The following is a 16,736-nucleotide window of genomic DNA, read 5'->3' on the forward strand; positions in this document are numbered from 1 at the left end:
CAGAGGGAAGATAATGGAGAATCTGATGTATCATTATTAATGAGCTTACCTGTACATAGGTAGTGCAGCCACGTTAGTTTTCTACCACTGAAGTGCTGGTTGTAAAACAGTTCAAACTGCAAGAGGAAAATTGATCACATTCGACAAAACATTCCAAACTTTTCTTGGATTGCATTTTTAGAAAATTCTGTACTGACATTGATGGAAACTTGAAGATGACTACATAACCTCAGTAACAATCCAAAGAGAAATAGACATTTAAGAGCTTCTTGTGAAAATTAATGCACAATGTTAAGCAGATCTATAAAATAATGAGGGGCATAGACAAGGTAGATAGTCAATATCTTTTCCCAAAGGTACAGGAGTCTTAAACTAGAGGGCATAGGTTTAAGGTGAGAGGAGAGAGATACAAAAGAATCCAGAGGGGCAATTTTTTCACACAGAGGATGGTGAGTGTCTGGGACAAGCTGCCAGAGGTAGTAGTAGAGGTGGGTACAATGTTGTCTTTTAAAAGGCATTTAGATAGTTACATGGGTACAATGGGTATAGAGGGATATGGGCCAAATGCGGGCAATTGGGATTAGTTCAGGGGTTTAAAAAAAAAAAGGCAGCATGGATAAGTTGGGCCAAAAGGCCTGTTTCCATGCTGTAAACCACTATGACTCGGAGGTCAAAAGCTTAGTCCAGAAGCCTTAGTGATTCTCCTTCTTTTAAAATGGACTTTCGCCTTGAGAAGGGGTTGGAATACAAATAGCATCAGTGTCACAGAATACCCATCACTGAAATCATGATAATGCCAAGTAGATCATAGAATCCTTGTAGTGCAGGAGGCCATTTGGGCCATCGAGTCTGCACCGACTCTCTGACAGTATTTTACCGTGGCCCACCCACACCCTGTCCCTGCAACCTCATGTATTTGTCCTGCTAATCCCCCTAACCTACAAATGTTTTGGACACTAAGAGACAATTTCACGTGGCCATGCCACCTAACCTGCACATCTTTGGACTGCGAGAGGAAATGTGGAAGATATTCATGCAGACACGGGGAGAAGGTGCAGACTCCACACAATCACCCAAGGCCAGAATTGAACCTGGGTTCCTGGCGCTGCGAGGCAGCAATGTTAACCACTGAGCCACCGTGCACCTTAAACATCTTAAACATTTAAACATTTATAGGGTATGAATTGAGGATTAAAAATCACCTTCAAAATCCCAGCTCCCCCCCCGATTATTCAGCCGATATGCACTGAGGGGTAAGGGGATCAGAGCATGCAAGTGGATGCAGTTATCCAATATTATGTATAAAGAGCAGTCATTGTCGGGTTCTTCATTTCCAAAAGCATCAAAATCTACATTCATACAGTTACAGTAACCTGAAAATATTGTAAAACTCCTGCATAATTTTACTCTCATTTCCATGCATCTCTTTGTTTCTCTTGTATTTTTAAAGTCAAATAGCTTTTCTGGTTGCCAGTAATTATGACAAACTCTGACAAAATTATGAATTTTGGAAGGAAGAATGAAGTAAGTCAATATAAACTAAACGATACATTTAAAGAGGTACAGGAACAGAGATCTGGGGCTTCGTAAGTCTTTTGAAATGCATACAAGATCCTTGCCACAAAACCAAGGAAGTTAGGCTAAACTTTTAAAATCACTGGCTAGGTCTCAGAGTACTGCATCCAATGCAGGCAGCACATTTTAGAAAGGAAGTTAAAGACTTGGGAATGATTCTGAGGAGATTTACCAGAAATACATTTGGGATAAGGGATTTCAGTTATGTAGAAAGATTGGTACAGCTAGTTTGTTCTCCTTACAGCAGAGAAGAGTGAGATTTAGCAGAGTACACGGGTTTGCCAAGAAGGCAAATGGGATGCTGGCCTTTATAGCGAGGGGGATAGAATATAAAAGCAGGGAGGTCTTGCTGCAACTGTACAGGGTACTGGTGAGGCCGCAGCTGGAGTACTGTGTGCAGTTCTGGTCGCCGCACTTGCGCAAGTACATTTTGGCCTTGGAGGGAGTGCAGAGGAGGTTCACTAGGCTGATACTGGAGATGAGGGAGTTAGACTACGAAGAGAGATTAAATAGACTGGGTCTGTACTCGTTGGAGTTTAGAAGGATATGGGGGGATCTTATAGAGGCATATAAGATAATGAAAGGGATGGATAGGGTAAAGGTAGAGAGAGTCTTCCTGCTCAGAAAGGACAGCAGGACTACAGGGCACAGCCTCAAGATAAGGGGGGGGGGGGGGGGGGGGGGGGGGGGGGGTGCAGTTTAGAACAGAGTTGAGGAGGAACTTCTTCACTCAAAGGGTGGTGAAGTGGTGGAGGCTACCTTGCTAAATATATTTAAGTCACGGGTAGATAGGTTTTTGACAGACAAGGGAATTAAGGGTTATGGGGAGAAAGCGGGAAAGTGGAACTGATCCACTTCAGATCAGCCATGATCTTATTGAATGGCAGGGCAGGCTCGAAGGGCTGGATGGCCTACTCCTGCTCCTATTTCTTATGTTCTTACGTTATGTTTAGCAACAAAACTACCAAGTATAGGCTCTTCATTAATGAGCCTGCCACTATCTGAATTCCATGGGTCTTGTATCCAGACAGAAATAGTGATCTTCTAAACTTCAGTTACATTCTACCTTGGAATTAAATAGATAGAACATTTTGGTCTCACCAGAAACTTGAATTGAATCATCTATTTTAGTATCATGGCTACAGGTTCAGAGGCTAGACTCTGAAATGAGGGACTCAATCTTTGACCATTTTTCAAAGGCTGCATTATCTGGAAGGCTCAAGTCAGAAATGTGATGAAATACTTACCACTTGCCTGGAATAGTTGCAGGTGGAAAACTGAAGATACCAGACACCAGCCAAATAGAGCTGTTTGCTTATACAGTGTCACTGGCCTCCATGTGTACTCCCCACCCCCCACCCATTCCCTCCCTTCAACTGACACACCAGAGCTGCAAGCATGTGCCATGTCCAGGATAAATTTACTCTCACAGCACCCCCTTTGCATGTGACCTATATAGAGCAGTGGCCTTAATCAGACAAGCCAGCCAATCATACATTAAAGTCACATAAACAATCACAAGGTTCACTAGGACATACAATGTGTCAATTTAACTCCATCCTTAAATTTCAAAAGGAAGCACCACCTACTAACCTACCATCTGTACACTCTTTTCCAGTTCTTGTGGAATGGCAAATGTTGATGAAGGTGCTTGAGTCAGAGGCCACGCACCAGCCTAAAATAATTAAAATGATAAAAGTTTCTGCATTAAAAACAGACGAAAAACAGATTAATTTAAAAGTACTTAAAATGGGCGACTCAATTCCATCGCGTTTTATGGGTCAAAAAATTGACCAAAGGAACAGTATTGACTTCATTATACAGACAGGGGTGAGGAAAGCCATTTGGATCATAAATCAGCCAACCATACAGGACCTATAGCTCCCGTCACAGGAATCAACTTTTCAAATGACTATTATCCAATTCGGAGTCTATTTCAGTTTTGCATTATCAAACCTAAACATACTTTTCAACACTTTAAATCTTTGCCCCATGTTTTACAGTCAAAGAATAATGTGAATTTGTTTTCAGGTTCTCAAACAAAGTACTACTTACTGCCCCTATATATGTTGACATACCTGCTCAAGTGCCACCTTTCAAGGCTGAAAAACCTAAGCTTTTCCAGCCTTTTCTCACAACTTAGTCCTCTTGCCACTATATTATAGCCCTGTAGTTCTTCGGATTGTTTTCAGTACATATCACAGAAGGTGAATCAGTGACCTGATACCTCCACAACTGTGTATATGGCTAGTAACTAATTAGCTGGAATAACCAAATAAAAACCTTTACATTTAGAGAGCATTTTATTAAGGTTGAATATCTCAAAACACTTCATATAGCCTTATGAAATAATTAACCATACAATTAACCACATAGACATTGATGAGGAAAGTTAAAAGAATTGATTTTCAGATCAGTGCACCTGTTTGGAGATTTCTCTTTTAAGAAAAATAAAACTATTAATATTAGTGAGGTCAAAAAAGACAATCAGAATTCAGAATCACTAGGATCATCTGGAATGTTTCTCATATAGCTACAAAATAATGAATAACAATGAATGAATGATAATGCCCCAGTTCAATCAGCTGTCATTTGCCCTCCAGAAAGAGCGTCAATTTTTCTGTTTTTGGCTAATCTTTCACGAAGTATATTGTCTGCTAACCGGTGACTACACGTCTTCTCCAGCCAAGAAGCAAAACTGGTTGCTGGTCAAGTTCAGTGGCAGAGTAGAGGTTTCTACATCATCTGTTGGGCAATCAGGATTTGATGATATATTGAAGTCTGCTTAATCATATATGGGTTTGTATGTATTAATATACATACAATAGGGTTTAAAAAGGAAGGGATATTTTTGCAAGTGCTGGGACAAGTTTGTAAAAAGCTAAAGTTGTCTACTTAAAACTAAATCAACCACTTGTTAGCTCCATAAGTGGATGCATTCAAGCACAAATTAGCTGTGCAGACCAGAAAACTTCAAAAAATAACTTTATTTGCACTCAAACTGATAATCTGAAACATACACACTTAGCATTTACTAAATAAAGTGCTGACAAACTTACCCAATTAATTTTTCCAGTTAATACTGTGTTTACAGAACAAACTTTTCAAAATGTTTTCAGAAGAACGTATGTCATGTCACAAAAATCTTCACCACTGTGTTGCAACTGTACCAAACCTGTTACTAAACGTTTGTCCTCTCCAAGTTTTTAGCTGTGGCATTGTGAAACCCTCTTGAAACATGCTGTGGAAAACTTGCTTCACAAACATGCATGCCAATATATCCAAGCATGTTTCATAGGGTCTCTCTATTCAAGAATCATCAGTATTGGCTGAACAAAGGGTTGCAGTTTAATCACAAAAGGATCAAGTGAGGGCTAGAGTTAACCAGTGATTCAACTTACTTGAAGCACATAGATCTGAAAACTGATTCCAAGATCTATTACAGTGTCCTGTTGCTTTAAAAAAGTGGCTGTAAATTTGTTGTTTAGATCAGCACTGACATTCATATCAGTGTACATCCTGTGAAGCTTGCTGGTGAACTCATATCCACAGGCTTGCTGCAATGAAAGAGTAACTACCTTTATTATAGTGCAGAAAAATATTACCATTTCATCAAAACAGTCTGCTATCATAATCACGAGAATATTTACAGAAAGAATTTTGCTGAGATACTTCGGACAGAATTTGTATTTAACAATTTTCTTCAATTGCAATACTCTAAAATAATCAGCTATGGTCGCTTTTTTGTGAAAACATTAAGCTTTGCGGGTAATTTTTTCCAATTTTTTTGGTAATATTTAAGCTTTGAAAACACTAAGAGGAAATATTGTACACAACTCCCAAGACAGATTTAGCCCAAAAAAAAAGTACTTAGTTTGTCAAATGATATTTGTATATTTTCAAAATGCTAATTTGAGATGTTTAAAGGATATGCTATCCTCAATCATATTCACTTTTCCCCCCCACATTTTAGAGATTTAAGTTGCGAGTTGCCTGTTCTTGCTCTGTTTTTTTCAGCCAGCCAAGTACGTTTGATCTGAAATCATACCGGCTCATAATTTTAACTCTGTTTCTATCTTCACAGTTGCTGTCAGACCTGCAGAACTTATCCAGCATTTTCTGTTGTTATTTATTTCCTTCTGTACTGTGCTGCAAAATTAAATTCAAGGTTAGAATCACAATAACCTTGCCCACATTTGAGGGATAAATCGCTCAGAAGAGCAGCTTACAATTTAAGGAAAAAGAAAGCAATTTTTAGGGCCTGTCGCTAACTTCAGAACTCACTTGGATTCAAAGGCTTACCTCCATTGTAGAAAGATAAATCCCATTAAAGCAGTGCTGAAAGTACCCCCATATATTTTTATGGTTGGTTACTAAACTCCTAATTGCACGCTTTGTGTATTCCCAGAACTAGATTTGAGAAGGAATCAACTACCGAGAATTGTAACAGCCCATCAAGTATCCCAACTAAATTTTAATGAGGCATGCTTTTATTTATTCTTAAAGACAGGTTACAAACCTTGAGCTTATTGATCATAGCTTCTTCAGAATCCATGGACATAGAAAGGCCATGTATCAATCGTTTCGCCAGCATTCTGGCATAGAACTAAGGTTGGAGAAAAAGTACACAGAAAGCTTGGATTCAGAGTGACAGCTGAATGCATATGGGAGAAACTACACAAGAGGAATTACATTCAATTGCTTTGGAGAACTATTGTGATCGCATGGCTTCACCATATATAACTACTGTTTAATCATTCGCCATTTAAAAGGCAAGAATAGTTTCTGCACGTAATTACAATAACTTTGTCGTAATCAAAGAAGCTCAAGCTAAAATAATTTTATCCAAAATGCTGCCTTATTCTGCCAAAAATCAGAGAACTGCTATTTACCTTCTGAAAGACGTCCTTATCATCAATGTATTTGAAGACTGTGATGAAGCTGGTCAGTTTGTCCTCAACTTCATTTTCAGTCATTCCTTTTGCAGATTTCTTCAATAGATTGTCACAGTACTTAGCTAGCTGCAATGAAAATTAGATTTAAAAACTATTAGCTCTTTCTCGGCCACCACAGACACAATGGGCTGAATTCTCTTCATGGGCAACAAGGTGGCAGTGTTGGCTCAGCGGTTAGCACTGCTGCCTCACAGCACTAGGGAGCTGGGCTCCCAGCTTGGGTCACTGTCTGTGTGGAGTTTGCACCTTCTCTGCATGTCTATGTGGGTTTCCTCCGGGTGCTCTGGTTTCCTCCCAAAGTCCAAAAGATGTAGTGCGTTAAATGGATTGGCCATGCTAAGTTGCCCCTCAGGGGGAACTAGCTAGGGTAAATGCATAGGGTTGTGGGACTTAGGTGGGATTGTGGTCGGTGCGGACTCAGCTGGATGAAGGGCCTTCTTCTGCACTACAGGCATCTATGATTGTGTGTGTCATACATTTCTCCAATTCTCTGAAATCAGTTCACCATTGTCTTTTCCTAATATCTATGGCAGTAAATTGGAGTTTTAAGCCACAAAAGCACTGTGGAGTCTCAAGGCAAATGCAGATGTAATTGAAGTCAAGCCTGATTTTGGGGGCTGAGCTAAAATGAACATTCTGTCCTTGGAAAGAAGTCAAAATGGCAAATGTGGTGGCTTGGAGGAGGGTCCCCCAACTGAATTGCTGAATGGCTTGCTTTCGCCACAGATGTTATCTCACCTGCTGAGGGTTTCCAGTACTTTTTGGTTTTGATTTGGATTGCCAGCACATTTAATATTTTGGGAAGTTTGTTTACAGGATAAATCAGCGTAACTAAATCTGTCAATGTTGTTCCAGAACGTCTGTGTGCAAAGGGGACAGAAATATTGTAGTCATTAACGTTTGCCATACTTACCAACTCTGGAGCCTTGCAGGAAGATTTGGGCTCTCTATAGTTTACTACTGATGTTAGGGCCTATAAGAAAAAAAACACAACCTTTCAGGCATTATTTCAACAAGTTGGCAATAGTCATTTTTATTGCTCTCATTTTCAACTACAGCCAAACAAAATGTGTTTTCAGAAACAGAACACAGAGGGGGAAGAACATCAAATGTCTACGAAACAAATGACAAACAACAAGGCATCCTTCTCCTTCATCCTCCGAAAGATATCGTTAGAGGGTGCACTGGGGTAAGCATCCTGCTCTTTCACCTTTAGGACCAGAATCTAAATCTAATTCATTCTAAGTGAGGAAATGGCTGGAATTTTACCACCTCGTCTGCCCCAGAATCAGGGCTACAGAGGCTGGCTGAACGGCATTCTCCATTGGCCTCAGACAGGATCTTATGAGCCTCACGCAGACGAGGTCGTAAAATACCGGCAAATGTCTTCTGCCACACTGTAGGTTGGAAGAAACATGCATGGAATTAATTTGGGCAGTCTTGATATAGTTCCTTGTGGATGCAGGCTCACAGCATTAACTGCTGAGAAAAACGATGCAAAACGTACCAACTTACTGTACGGCCTCAAGTATAAAAATGAAAAATATTCACACCTCTTCAGAGACTGAAATTGAAAGTGCATTGCAATGTTGAGAAAAGAGAATGTCCCTCCAATTAACTGAGAGCACCAATGGGCTGAAAAATGCTCTCTTTCGATGATTGCAAAATCCACTTCAACGGAAACCCTTCACAGATTGTAAACCCTGGTGGATACAAAGAAATTCGCACAAGCTGAATAAATGGTGTACAAGGTTCAGCTGATAGGCTGGCCATTATTTCACAAATTGTCCTCGTGGCTTGAGGAACCTTGAACTGGGGATTGCTGTAGTCGCAGAGTATGACTCGAAGTGATAACTGGTGGGAAAGGGAGCAAGCCAGAAGTGCAACATCCTGATGTTCTAATGCCATTTGACAGAAAGGCAAGTGCTTGGATTGATATATGCCTGACTCCCAGTCAGCAAGTTACTGATTTCTTAACAAGTAAAGCCAAGGCCAGTGATTAGTAACATAGAAACAGAAGTAGGCCATTTGGCCCTTCAAGCTTCTCCCATCATTATGATCATGGCTGATTATCCAATTCAATATCCTGATCCCCGCTTCTTCCCGTATCCTTTGATGCCTTTAGCCCTTCTTGAAATCACACAAAGTTTTGGACTCAGCTACTTTCTGAGTGGTGAATTCCACAAATTCACCACCCTCTTGGTGAAGAAATTTCTCCTCACTTCAATTCTAAAAGGTTTATCCTTATCCTCAAACTGAGACCCCTAGTTCTGGACTCCCCCACCATCAGGAAGATTCTTTTCTGAATCTACTCCATCTAACCGAGTTAGAATTCTATAAGTTTCAATAAGATCCCCTCTCACTCTAAGCGCTAATGAATTGGGGCTAAATTAAATAACAGCAATTTAGAGTTTAAGAGAATGAGAGGAGATCTCTAATTGAGGTATGTAAGGTGATAAATGGTATTGACAAAGTAGACATAGAGCAGATGCTTCCTCTTGTGGTGCAATCTAGAACAAGAGGTCATAGTTTTAGGATAACAGGTACCAGATTTAAAACAGAAATGAGGAATAGCTACTTCTGTGGAATTCACTATCCCAGAGTGCAGTGGATGCCAGGACATTGAGTAAATTGGGCAAGTTGGATAGATTTTTAATTTAATGGGTTGAAGAGTTACGGAGAACAGGCAGAAAAGTGGAGGCCAAGTCAAGATGAACCATGATCATGAATGAAGGAGCAGGCTCGAGGGGCTGAAATGCCCACTCCTGCTCTTAGTTCTTATGCTCTTAAACACAGAGATTGCAGAGATATTGCAGAATAGGGCACTCCTCATCTTGAAATATTTCTCAGGTTGAACAGGTACCCGAGGAGCATAGACAAGTTATTTTCTAATAGAGAACAGAGTTAGCATCTTTGATTTTTGTACCTCTCACCACCAATTACTTTATTCCTTCCTTCGCATGTCATTTACCTGGGCAAGGTAAGAAAGTGAACAGCTCTCTGAATTCTACCACTATCAATCCATAACAACCACAAAAACACATGAGACTTTGGGCTACATTTTCTTCTCCTTGTAAGGGAGCCAGCAACTAACCTCCCACTTAGTGCATCTCAGCAGTTTGACCAAGGTGAAGCTACATGGATTAAATAGTGAGTACAACCAAATTATATTACTCTAACATTTGAGTAATGATGTATACACGTTGGGAACCTGTTGGCATTAAGAAAGATGCAACGGGGACTGAAGACTCAGGAATCAAGTGATTCCGTAACAGAAAATTACCATTTGTACTTCAGATGATCTGTGATTTAACTCAGGCAGCTGGATGTATATTTTAACAGAAAAAACATTCTGGAATTCTAACAGCAGAGGGCATCATTTAGCCATACTACACTTGTCAGGACTGAATTTGCCAGGTTAATAATTATACATTTGTAAGTACTTCAAAAATTATTGATTCCTGCTTTATTTTTGCTGAAATTTGAGAAGGGCCCTTTTCTTTCTTTACTCAAGTAAGAGAAGCAGCAACTTTTAAGATGCACTGGCTCATTTAACCTAAGAATGGATTCTAACCCAGGCACCCAGCAACTTTAACCAGGTCACTCGGCATGATCTTTTTAATAAAAAATTAATGAATTACTTTAAAACATTTATCCAAGTTTTCTGATCTATCAGGAAAATTGTGTGCACTTTCCACCAGGAGTGCAAAACCACACGTTTCAGGCCAAGTAACGTTCATAAGAAGCAAGGATGCAAGTCTTATATAAAAAAAACTTACCTTATCAAGGGCACTCATAAAATGTTGATCACCGTTAAGAACTGAACTGATGAGCTGAAGGAATTTACTGTGAACTTCGAGAACAGATTCCACAAACTGTGTAGGCATCTGATCAAAAAGACAAAAAGAAAAGATTAATCTCGGGAGGAAAACTGAAATCTCTATCTGGACTGCAGAACCACCTGAAGGGATCCATCTCAAAACAAATGCTAAACAAGGAACAAAGAAAATTACAGCACAGGAACAGGCCCTTCGGCCCTCCAAGCCTGCACCAACCATGCTGCCCAACTGAGCTAAAAACCCCCTACCCTTCAGGGGACCACATCCATCTATTCCCATCCTATTCACGTACCTGTTAAGACGCCTCTTAAAAGTCACGATCGTATCTGCTTCCACTACCTCCCCCAGCAACGAGTTCCAGGCATCCACTGCTCTGTGTAAAAAATCTGCCTTGGACATCTCCTTTAAATCTTGCTCCTCACATCTTAAATCTATGCCCCTTAGTAATTGACTCTTCCACCTTGGGAGAAAGCTTCTGACTATGCACTCTGTCCATGCTCCTCATAATCTTGGAGACTTCTATCAGGTCTCCTCTCAACCTCCATTGCTCCAGTGAGAACAAACCAAGTTTCTCCAACCTCTCCTCATAGCTAATGCCCTCCATCCCAGGCAACATCCTGGTAAATCTTTTCTGTACCCTCTCCAAAGCCTCCACATCCTTCTGGTAGTGTGGCAATCAGGATTGAACACTATATTCCAAATGCGGCCTAAGGTTCTATAAAGCTGCAACATGACTTGCTAATTTTAAAACCTCAATACCCCGGCCGATGAAGGCAAGCACACTGTATGCCTTCTTGACTACCTTCTCATTGCCTCATTGTTCCTGTGGAGCTGAGTCGAGAGGCAGCGATTTTTGGGCGTGCGAGGAGGCAAAAATAAGGTATAATTTTCTGTTTATTCCGTTTAACTTTTTATTTTTAGTGTTAAGTCGCGAGTTTCGGCGGTTTTTTTTAAATTAGTTAGAAACCGGAAGTCGTCACTAGGACGCTTACCGGTAGTTGTAGTTTTTTTTTTCGGGTTTAAAAACACCTACCTCCGTGTCTCGGCCTCATTGTTCCTGTGGAGCTGAGTCGAGAGGCAGCGATTTTTGGGCGTGCGAGGAGGCAAAAATAAGGTATAATTTTCTGTTTATTCCGTTTAACTTTTTATTTTTAGTGTTAAGTCGCGAGTTTCGGCGGTTTTTTTTTAAATTAGTTAGAAACCGGAAGTCGTCACTAGGACGCTTACCGGTAGTTGTAGTTTTTTTTCGGGTTTAAAAACACCTACCTCCGTGTCTCGGCCTCATTGTTCCTGTGGAGCTGAGTCGAGAGGCAGCGATTTTTGGGCGTGCGAGGAGGCAAAAATAAGGTATAATTTTCTGTTTATTCCGTTTAACTTTTTATTTTTAGTGTTAAGTCGCGAGTTTCGGCGGTTTTTTTTTAAATTAGTTAGAAACCGGAAGTCGTCACTAGGACGCTTACCGGTAGTTGTAGTTTTTTTTCGGGTTTAAAAACACCTACCTCCGTGTCTCGGCCTCATTGTTCCTGTGGAGCTGAGTCGAGAGGCAGCGATTTTTGGGCGTGCGAGGAGGCAAAAATAAGGTATAATTTTCTGTTTATTCCGTTTAACTTTTTATTTTTAGTGTTAAGTCGCGAGTTTCGGCGGTTTTTTTTTAAATTAGTTAGAAACCGGAAGTCGTCACTAGGACGCTTACCGGTAGTTGTAGTTTTTTTTCGGGTTTAAAAACACCTACCTCCGTGTCTCGGCCTCATTGTTCCTGTGGAGCTGAGTCGAGAGGCAGCGATTTTTGGGCGTGCGAGGAGGCAAAAATAAGGTATAATTTTCTGTTTATTCCGTTTAACTTTTTATTTTTAGTGTTAAGTCGCGAGTTTCGGCGGTTTTTTTTTAAATTAGTTAGAAACCGGAAGTCGTCACTAGGACGCTTACCGGTAGTTGTAGTTTTTTTTCGGGTTTAAAAACACCTACCTCCGTGTCTCGGCCTCATTGTTCCTGTGGAGCTGAGTCGAGAGGCAGCGATTTTTGGGCGTGCGAGGAGGCAAAAATAAGGTATAATTTTCTGTTTATTCCGTTTAACTTTTTATTTTTAGTGTTAAGTCGCGAGTTTCGGCGGTTTTTTTTTAAATTAGTTAGAAACCGGAAGTCGTCACTAGGACGCTTACCGGTAGTTGTAGTTTTTTTTCGGGTTTAAAAACACCTACCTCCGTGTCTCGGCCTCATTGTTCCTGTGGAGCTGAGTCGAGAGGCAGCGATTTTTGGGCGTGCGAGGAGGCAAAAATAAGGTATAATTTTCTGTTTATTCCGTTTAACTTTTTATTTTTAGTGTTAAGTCGCGAGTTTCGGCGGTTTTTTTTTAAATTAGTTAGAAACCGGAAGTCGTCACTAGGACGCTTACCGGTAGTTGTAGTTTTTTTTCGGGTTTAAAAACACCTACCTCCGTGTCTCGGCCTCATTGTTCCTGTGGAGCTGAGTCGAGAGGCAGCGATTTTTGGGCGTGCGAGGAGGCAAAAATAAGGTATAATTTTCTGTTTATTCCGTTTAACTTTTTATTTTTAGTGTTAAGTCGCGAGTTTCGGCGGTTTTTTTTTAAATTAGTTAGAAACCGGAAGTCGTCACTAGGACGCTTACCGGTAGTTGTAGTTTTTTTTCGGGTTTAAAAACACCTACCTCCGTGTCTCGGCCTCATTGTTCCTGTGGAGCTGAGTCGAGAGGCAGCGATTTTTGGGCGTGCGAGGAGGCAAAAATAAGGTATAATTTTCTGTTTATTCCGTTTAACTTTTTATTTTTAGTGTTAAGTCGCGAGTTTCGGCGGTTTTTTTTTAAATTAGTTAGAAACCGGAAGTCGTCACTAGGACGCTTACCGGTAGTTGTAGTTTTTTTTCGGGTTTAAAAACACCTACCTCCGTGTCTCGGCCTCATTGTTCCTGTGGAGCTGAGTCGAGAGGCAGCGATTTTTGGGCGTGCGAGGAGGCAAAAATAAGGTATAATTTTCTGTTTATTCCGTTTAACTTTTTATTTTTAGTGTTAAGTCGCGAGTTTCGGCGGTTTTTTTTTAAATTAGTTAGAAACCGGAAGTCGTCACTAGGACGCTTACCGGTAGTTGTAGTTTTTTTTTCGTGCCCCTAACACTATAAATTAGTGCAGAGAGGATTCCCGATTCTCTACACTGGTAGAGAATCCCACCCTTCCACCTCCTCTAACCTAATTATAAGTGTGAGGGAAGTTTTTTTTTTATATTTTTACTTTTCTGCTGGTAATTGATTCAGGGATGGCAGTTCAGGCTGTAAGCTGCATCTCCTGTGGGATGTATGTAGTGAGGGACTCCCACAGTGTTTCAGGTGATTTTAATTGTGGGAAGTGTGTTAGATTGCAGTTTCTGGAGGAGCGTGTAAAGGAGCTGGAAGGGGAATTAGAGGAGCTCCGTATAATTCGGGAAGTGGAGCAGGACATAGAAAGGAGTTATAAGGAGATAGTCACTCCTAGGAATAAGTCTTGGGTCACTGCCAGGAAGAGGGGCAAAAAGCAGTTGGGGGGACAATCCCCTGGGGCTGTTCCCCTCCAAAATAGGTTCTCGGTCCTGGAGGCTACAGTTGAGGAGAAATCAACTGGGGATAGCCAAAGGGAGCAGGTCTCTGGGGGTGAGCCTATTGGCAAGCCTCAGGTGGTTAGGGGTAAGAGATTGGGCCTTGTGATTGGGGACTCCACGGTTATGGGGACGGATAGGAGAGTTGGAGGTAAGGGTAGGGACTCTGGGCTGGTGTGTTGCCTACCAGGGGCTGGGGTCCAGGATGTTTCGGACAGAGTATTCAGGACTCTTAGGGGAGAGGGAGATCAACCCCAAGTTATAGTTCATGTGGGGACACATGACATAGGGAGATTAAGGGAAGGGGATATTAAGCAAAGATTTATGGAGTTGGGGTGGAAACTCAAGGCGAAGTCAGAAAGAGTAGTTATATCTGGACTCTTGCCTGTACCACGGGATAGATTAGAGAGGAATAGGGAGAGGGAAAGTTTGAACTCGTGGCTGAGGGGATGGTGCAGGAGGGAGGGGTTCAGGTACTTGAGCAATTGGGGCTCATTCTGGGGAAGGTGGGACCTCTATAAGAGGGATGGTCTACACCTGAACCAGAGGGGAATCAATATCCTGGGGGGTAAATTTGCAAAAGCGATGCAGGAAGGTTTAAACTGATTCGGAGGGGGGGAGGGATAGTGAGGAAAGGGGGTGAAAGTGAGGGGGGCATAGTTGGGGAATGCAAGGCACGGCATAGTGGGGGTGGGGCGGAGCAGGGTTTGAAATGCGTGTACTTTAATGCGAGGAGTATTCGCAATAAAGTGGATGAACTTGCAGCGTGGATCAGTACCTGGGACTTTGATGTTGTGGCCATTTCTGAGACTTGGATAGAGCAGGGTCAGGAATGGATGTTGCAGGTTCCGGGGTACAAATGCTTTAGTCGGAGTAGAGAAGAAGGTAGAAGGGGGGGTGGGGTAGCATTGCTAGTCAAGGACTGTATCACAGTGTCGGAGAGAAAGTTTGATGAGGACTTGTCAGTTGAGGTAGTATGGGCGGAGATTAGAAATAGGAGAGGAGAGGTCACCCTGTTGGGAGTCTTTTATAGACCTCCTAAAAGTTCTAGAGAGGTTGAGGAAAGGATTGCGGAGACAATCCTGGTTAGGAGTGAAAGTAATAGGGTAATTGTTATGGGGGACTTTAACTTTACGAATATTGATTGGAGTTGCTATAGTTCTAGCTCGCTAGAGGGGTCAGTGTTTGTACAAAGCGTGCAGGAAGGTTTTTTGTCTCAGTATGTAGACAGGCCAACTAGAGGTGAGGCTATATTGGATTTGGTGCTGGGAAATGAGCCAGACCAGGTGCTAGACTTGGAAGTTGGTGTGCATTTTGGTGATAGTGACCACAATTCGGTTACGTTCACCTTAGTGATGGGAAGAGATAGGCGTGAACCTCGGGTCAGCAATTTTAGCTGGGGTAAGGGCGATTATGAGGCTATCAGGAGTGAATTAGGAAGCATGGATTGGATTAGGGGATTGCAGGGACTGGGAACATCTGAAATGTGGAATTTTTTCAAGGAGCAGCTACTGCGAGTCCTTGATAGGTATGTCCCTGTCAGGCATGGTGGATTTGGTAGGGCTAGGGAACCGTGGTGCACTAAAAGAGTTGAGTCGATGGTTAAAAAGAAAAAGGAGGCTTATGTTCGGATGAGATTGGAGGGCTCAGATAGTGCACTAGAAAGCTTTAGATTGGCTAGGAGGGAGTTGAAGAGTGAGTTGAGAAGGGCTAAAAGAGGACATGAGAAGACTTTGGCTGATAGGATTAAGGAGAATCCTAAGGCGTTCTATAAGTATGTCAAGAACAGAAGGTTGGTCAGGGCAAGATTAGGGCCAGTTACAGACAGCAGGGGGAAGTTGTGTGTGGAACCGGAGGAGATTGGAGAAGTATTGAACCAATATTTCTCTTCGGTGTTCACGCAAGGGGACATGAATATAGCTGAGGAGGACATTGGGTCGCAGGGGTGTAAAATAGAAAGTATTACGGTTGATAAAGAGGATGTGCTGGAAATTCTTGAGGGGCTGAAAATAGATAAGTCCCCTGGTCCGGATGGGATCTACCCTAGGATTCTCTGGGAGGCTAGAGAGGTGATTGCAGAGCCTCTGGCTCAGATCTTCAGGTCGTCATTGGTCTCTGGTGTAGTCCCGGAGGATTGGAGGATAGCGAATGTTGTCCCATTGTTTAAGAAGGGGAACAGAGACTTTGCCGGGAATTATAGACCGGTGAGTCTTACTTCTGTTGTGGGCAAGGTTTTAGAAAAAATTATTAGGGATAGGATTTATAGTTATTTGGAGTGTAATGAATTGATTAGAAATAGTCAGCATGGTTTTGTAGCAGGTAGGTCGTGCCTTACTAACCTTATTGAGTTTTTTGAGAAGGTGACCAAAGAGGTGGATGGGGGTAAGGCAGTTGACGTGGTATACATGGATTTTAGTAAGGCGTTCGATAAGGTTCACCATGGTAGGCTTCTGCAGAAAATGCAGATGTATGGGATTGTGGGTAATCTAGGAAGTTGGATCAGGAATTGGCTATCAGATAGGAGACAGAGGGTGGTGGTGGATGGTAAATATTCATCATGGAGTGCAGTTACGAGTGGTGTGCCTCAGGGATCTGTTTTGGGGCCACTGTTGTTTGTAATTTTTATTAATGATCTGGATGAGGGTATAGTTGGGTGGATTAGTAAATTTGCTGATGACACCAAAGTTGGAGGTGTGGTAGATTGTGAGGAAGGGTGTCATAGTCTGCAGGGAGACTTAGATAGGTTGCAGAGCTGGGCCGAGAGGTGGCGGATGGAATTTAATGCGG

At 41.8% G+C, this 16,736-nt stretch overlaps 1 protein-coding gene across 9 annotated transcripts in view; it reads right to left on the reverse strand.

Annotated features, from left to right (window-relative positions):
- cul2 (cullin 2) overlaps positions 1-16,736 on the reverse strand; it is an 89,188-nt gene that overhangs the window by 14,404 nt on the left and 58,048 nt on the right. For all 9 annotated transcript variants that reach the window (XM_080212297.1, XM_080212259.1, XM_080212278.1 and 6 more), the window contains exons 11-17: positions 10,310-10,417; positions 7,444-7,503; positions 6,468-6,596; positions 6,095-6,181; positions 4,977-5,132; positions 3,173-3,250; positions 50-116 (exon numbers count right to left, since the gene is read on the reverse strand). In XM_080212297.1, coding sequence (XP_080068423.1) covers positions 50-116; positions 3,173-3,250; positions 4,977-5,132; positions 6,095-6,181; positions 6,468-6,596; positions 7,444-7,503; positions 10,310-10,417 — 685 coding nt within the window. The remainder of the gene's footprint in view (positions 1-49; positions 117-3,172; positions 3,251-4,976; positions 5,133-6,094; positions 6,182-6,467; positions 6,597-7,443; positions 7,504-10,309; positions 10,418-16,736) is intronic.

The sequence above is a fragment of the Carcharhinus amblyrhynchos genome, chromosome 2, assembly GCF_965287045.1.
Source record: "Carcharhinus amblyrhynchos chromosome 2, sCarAmb.v2.hapA, whole genome shotgun sequence".
Lineage (NCBI taxonomy): Eukaryota > Metazoa > Chordata > Chondrichthyes > Carcharhiniformes > Carcharhinidae > Carcharhinus > Carcharhinus amblyrhynchos.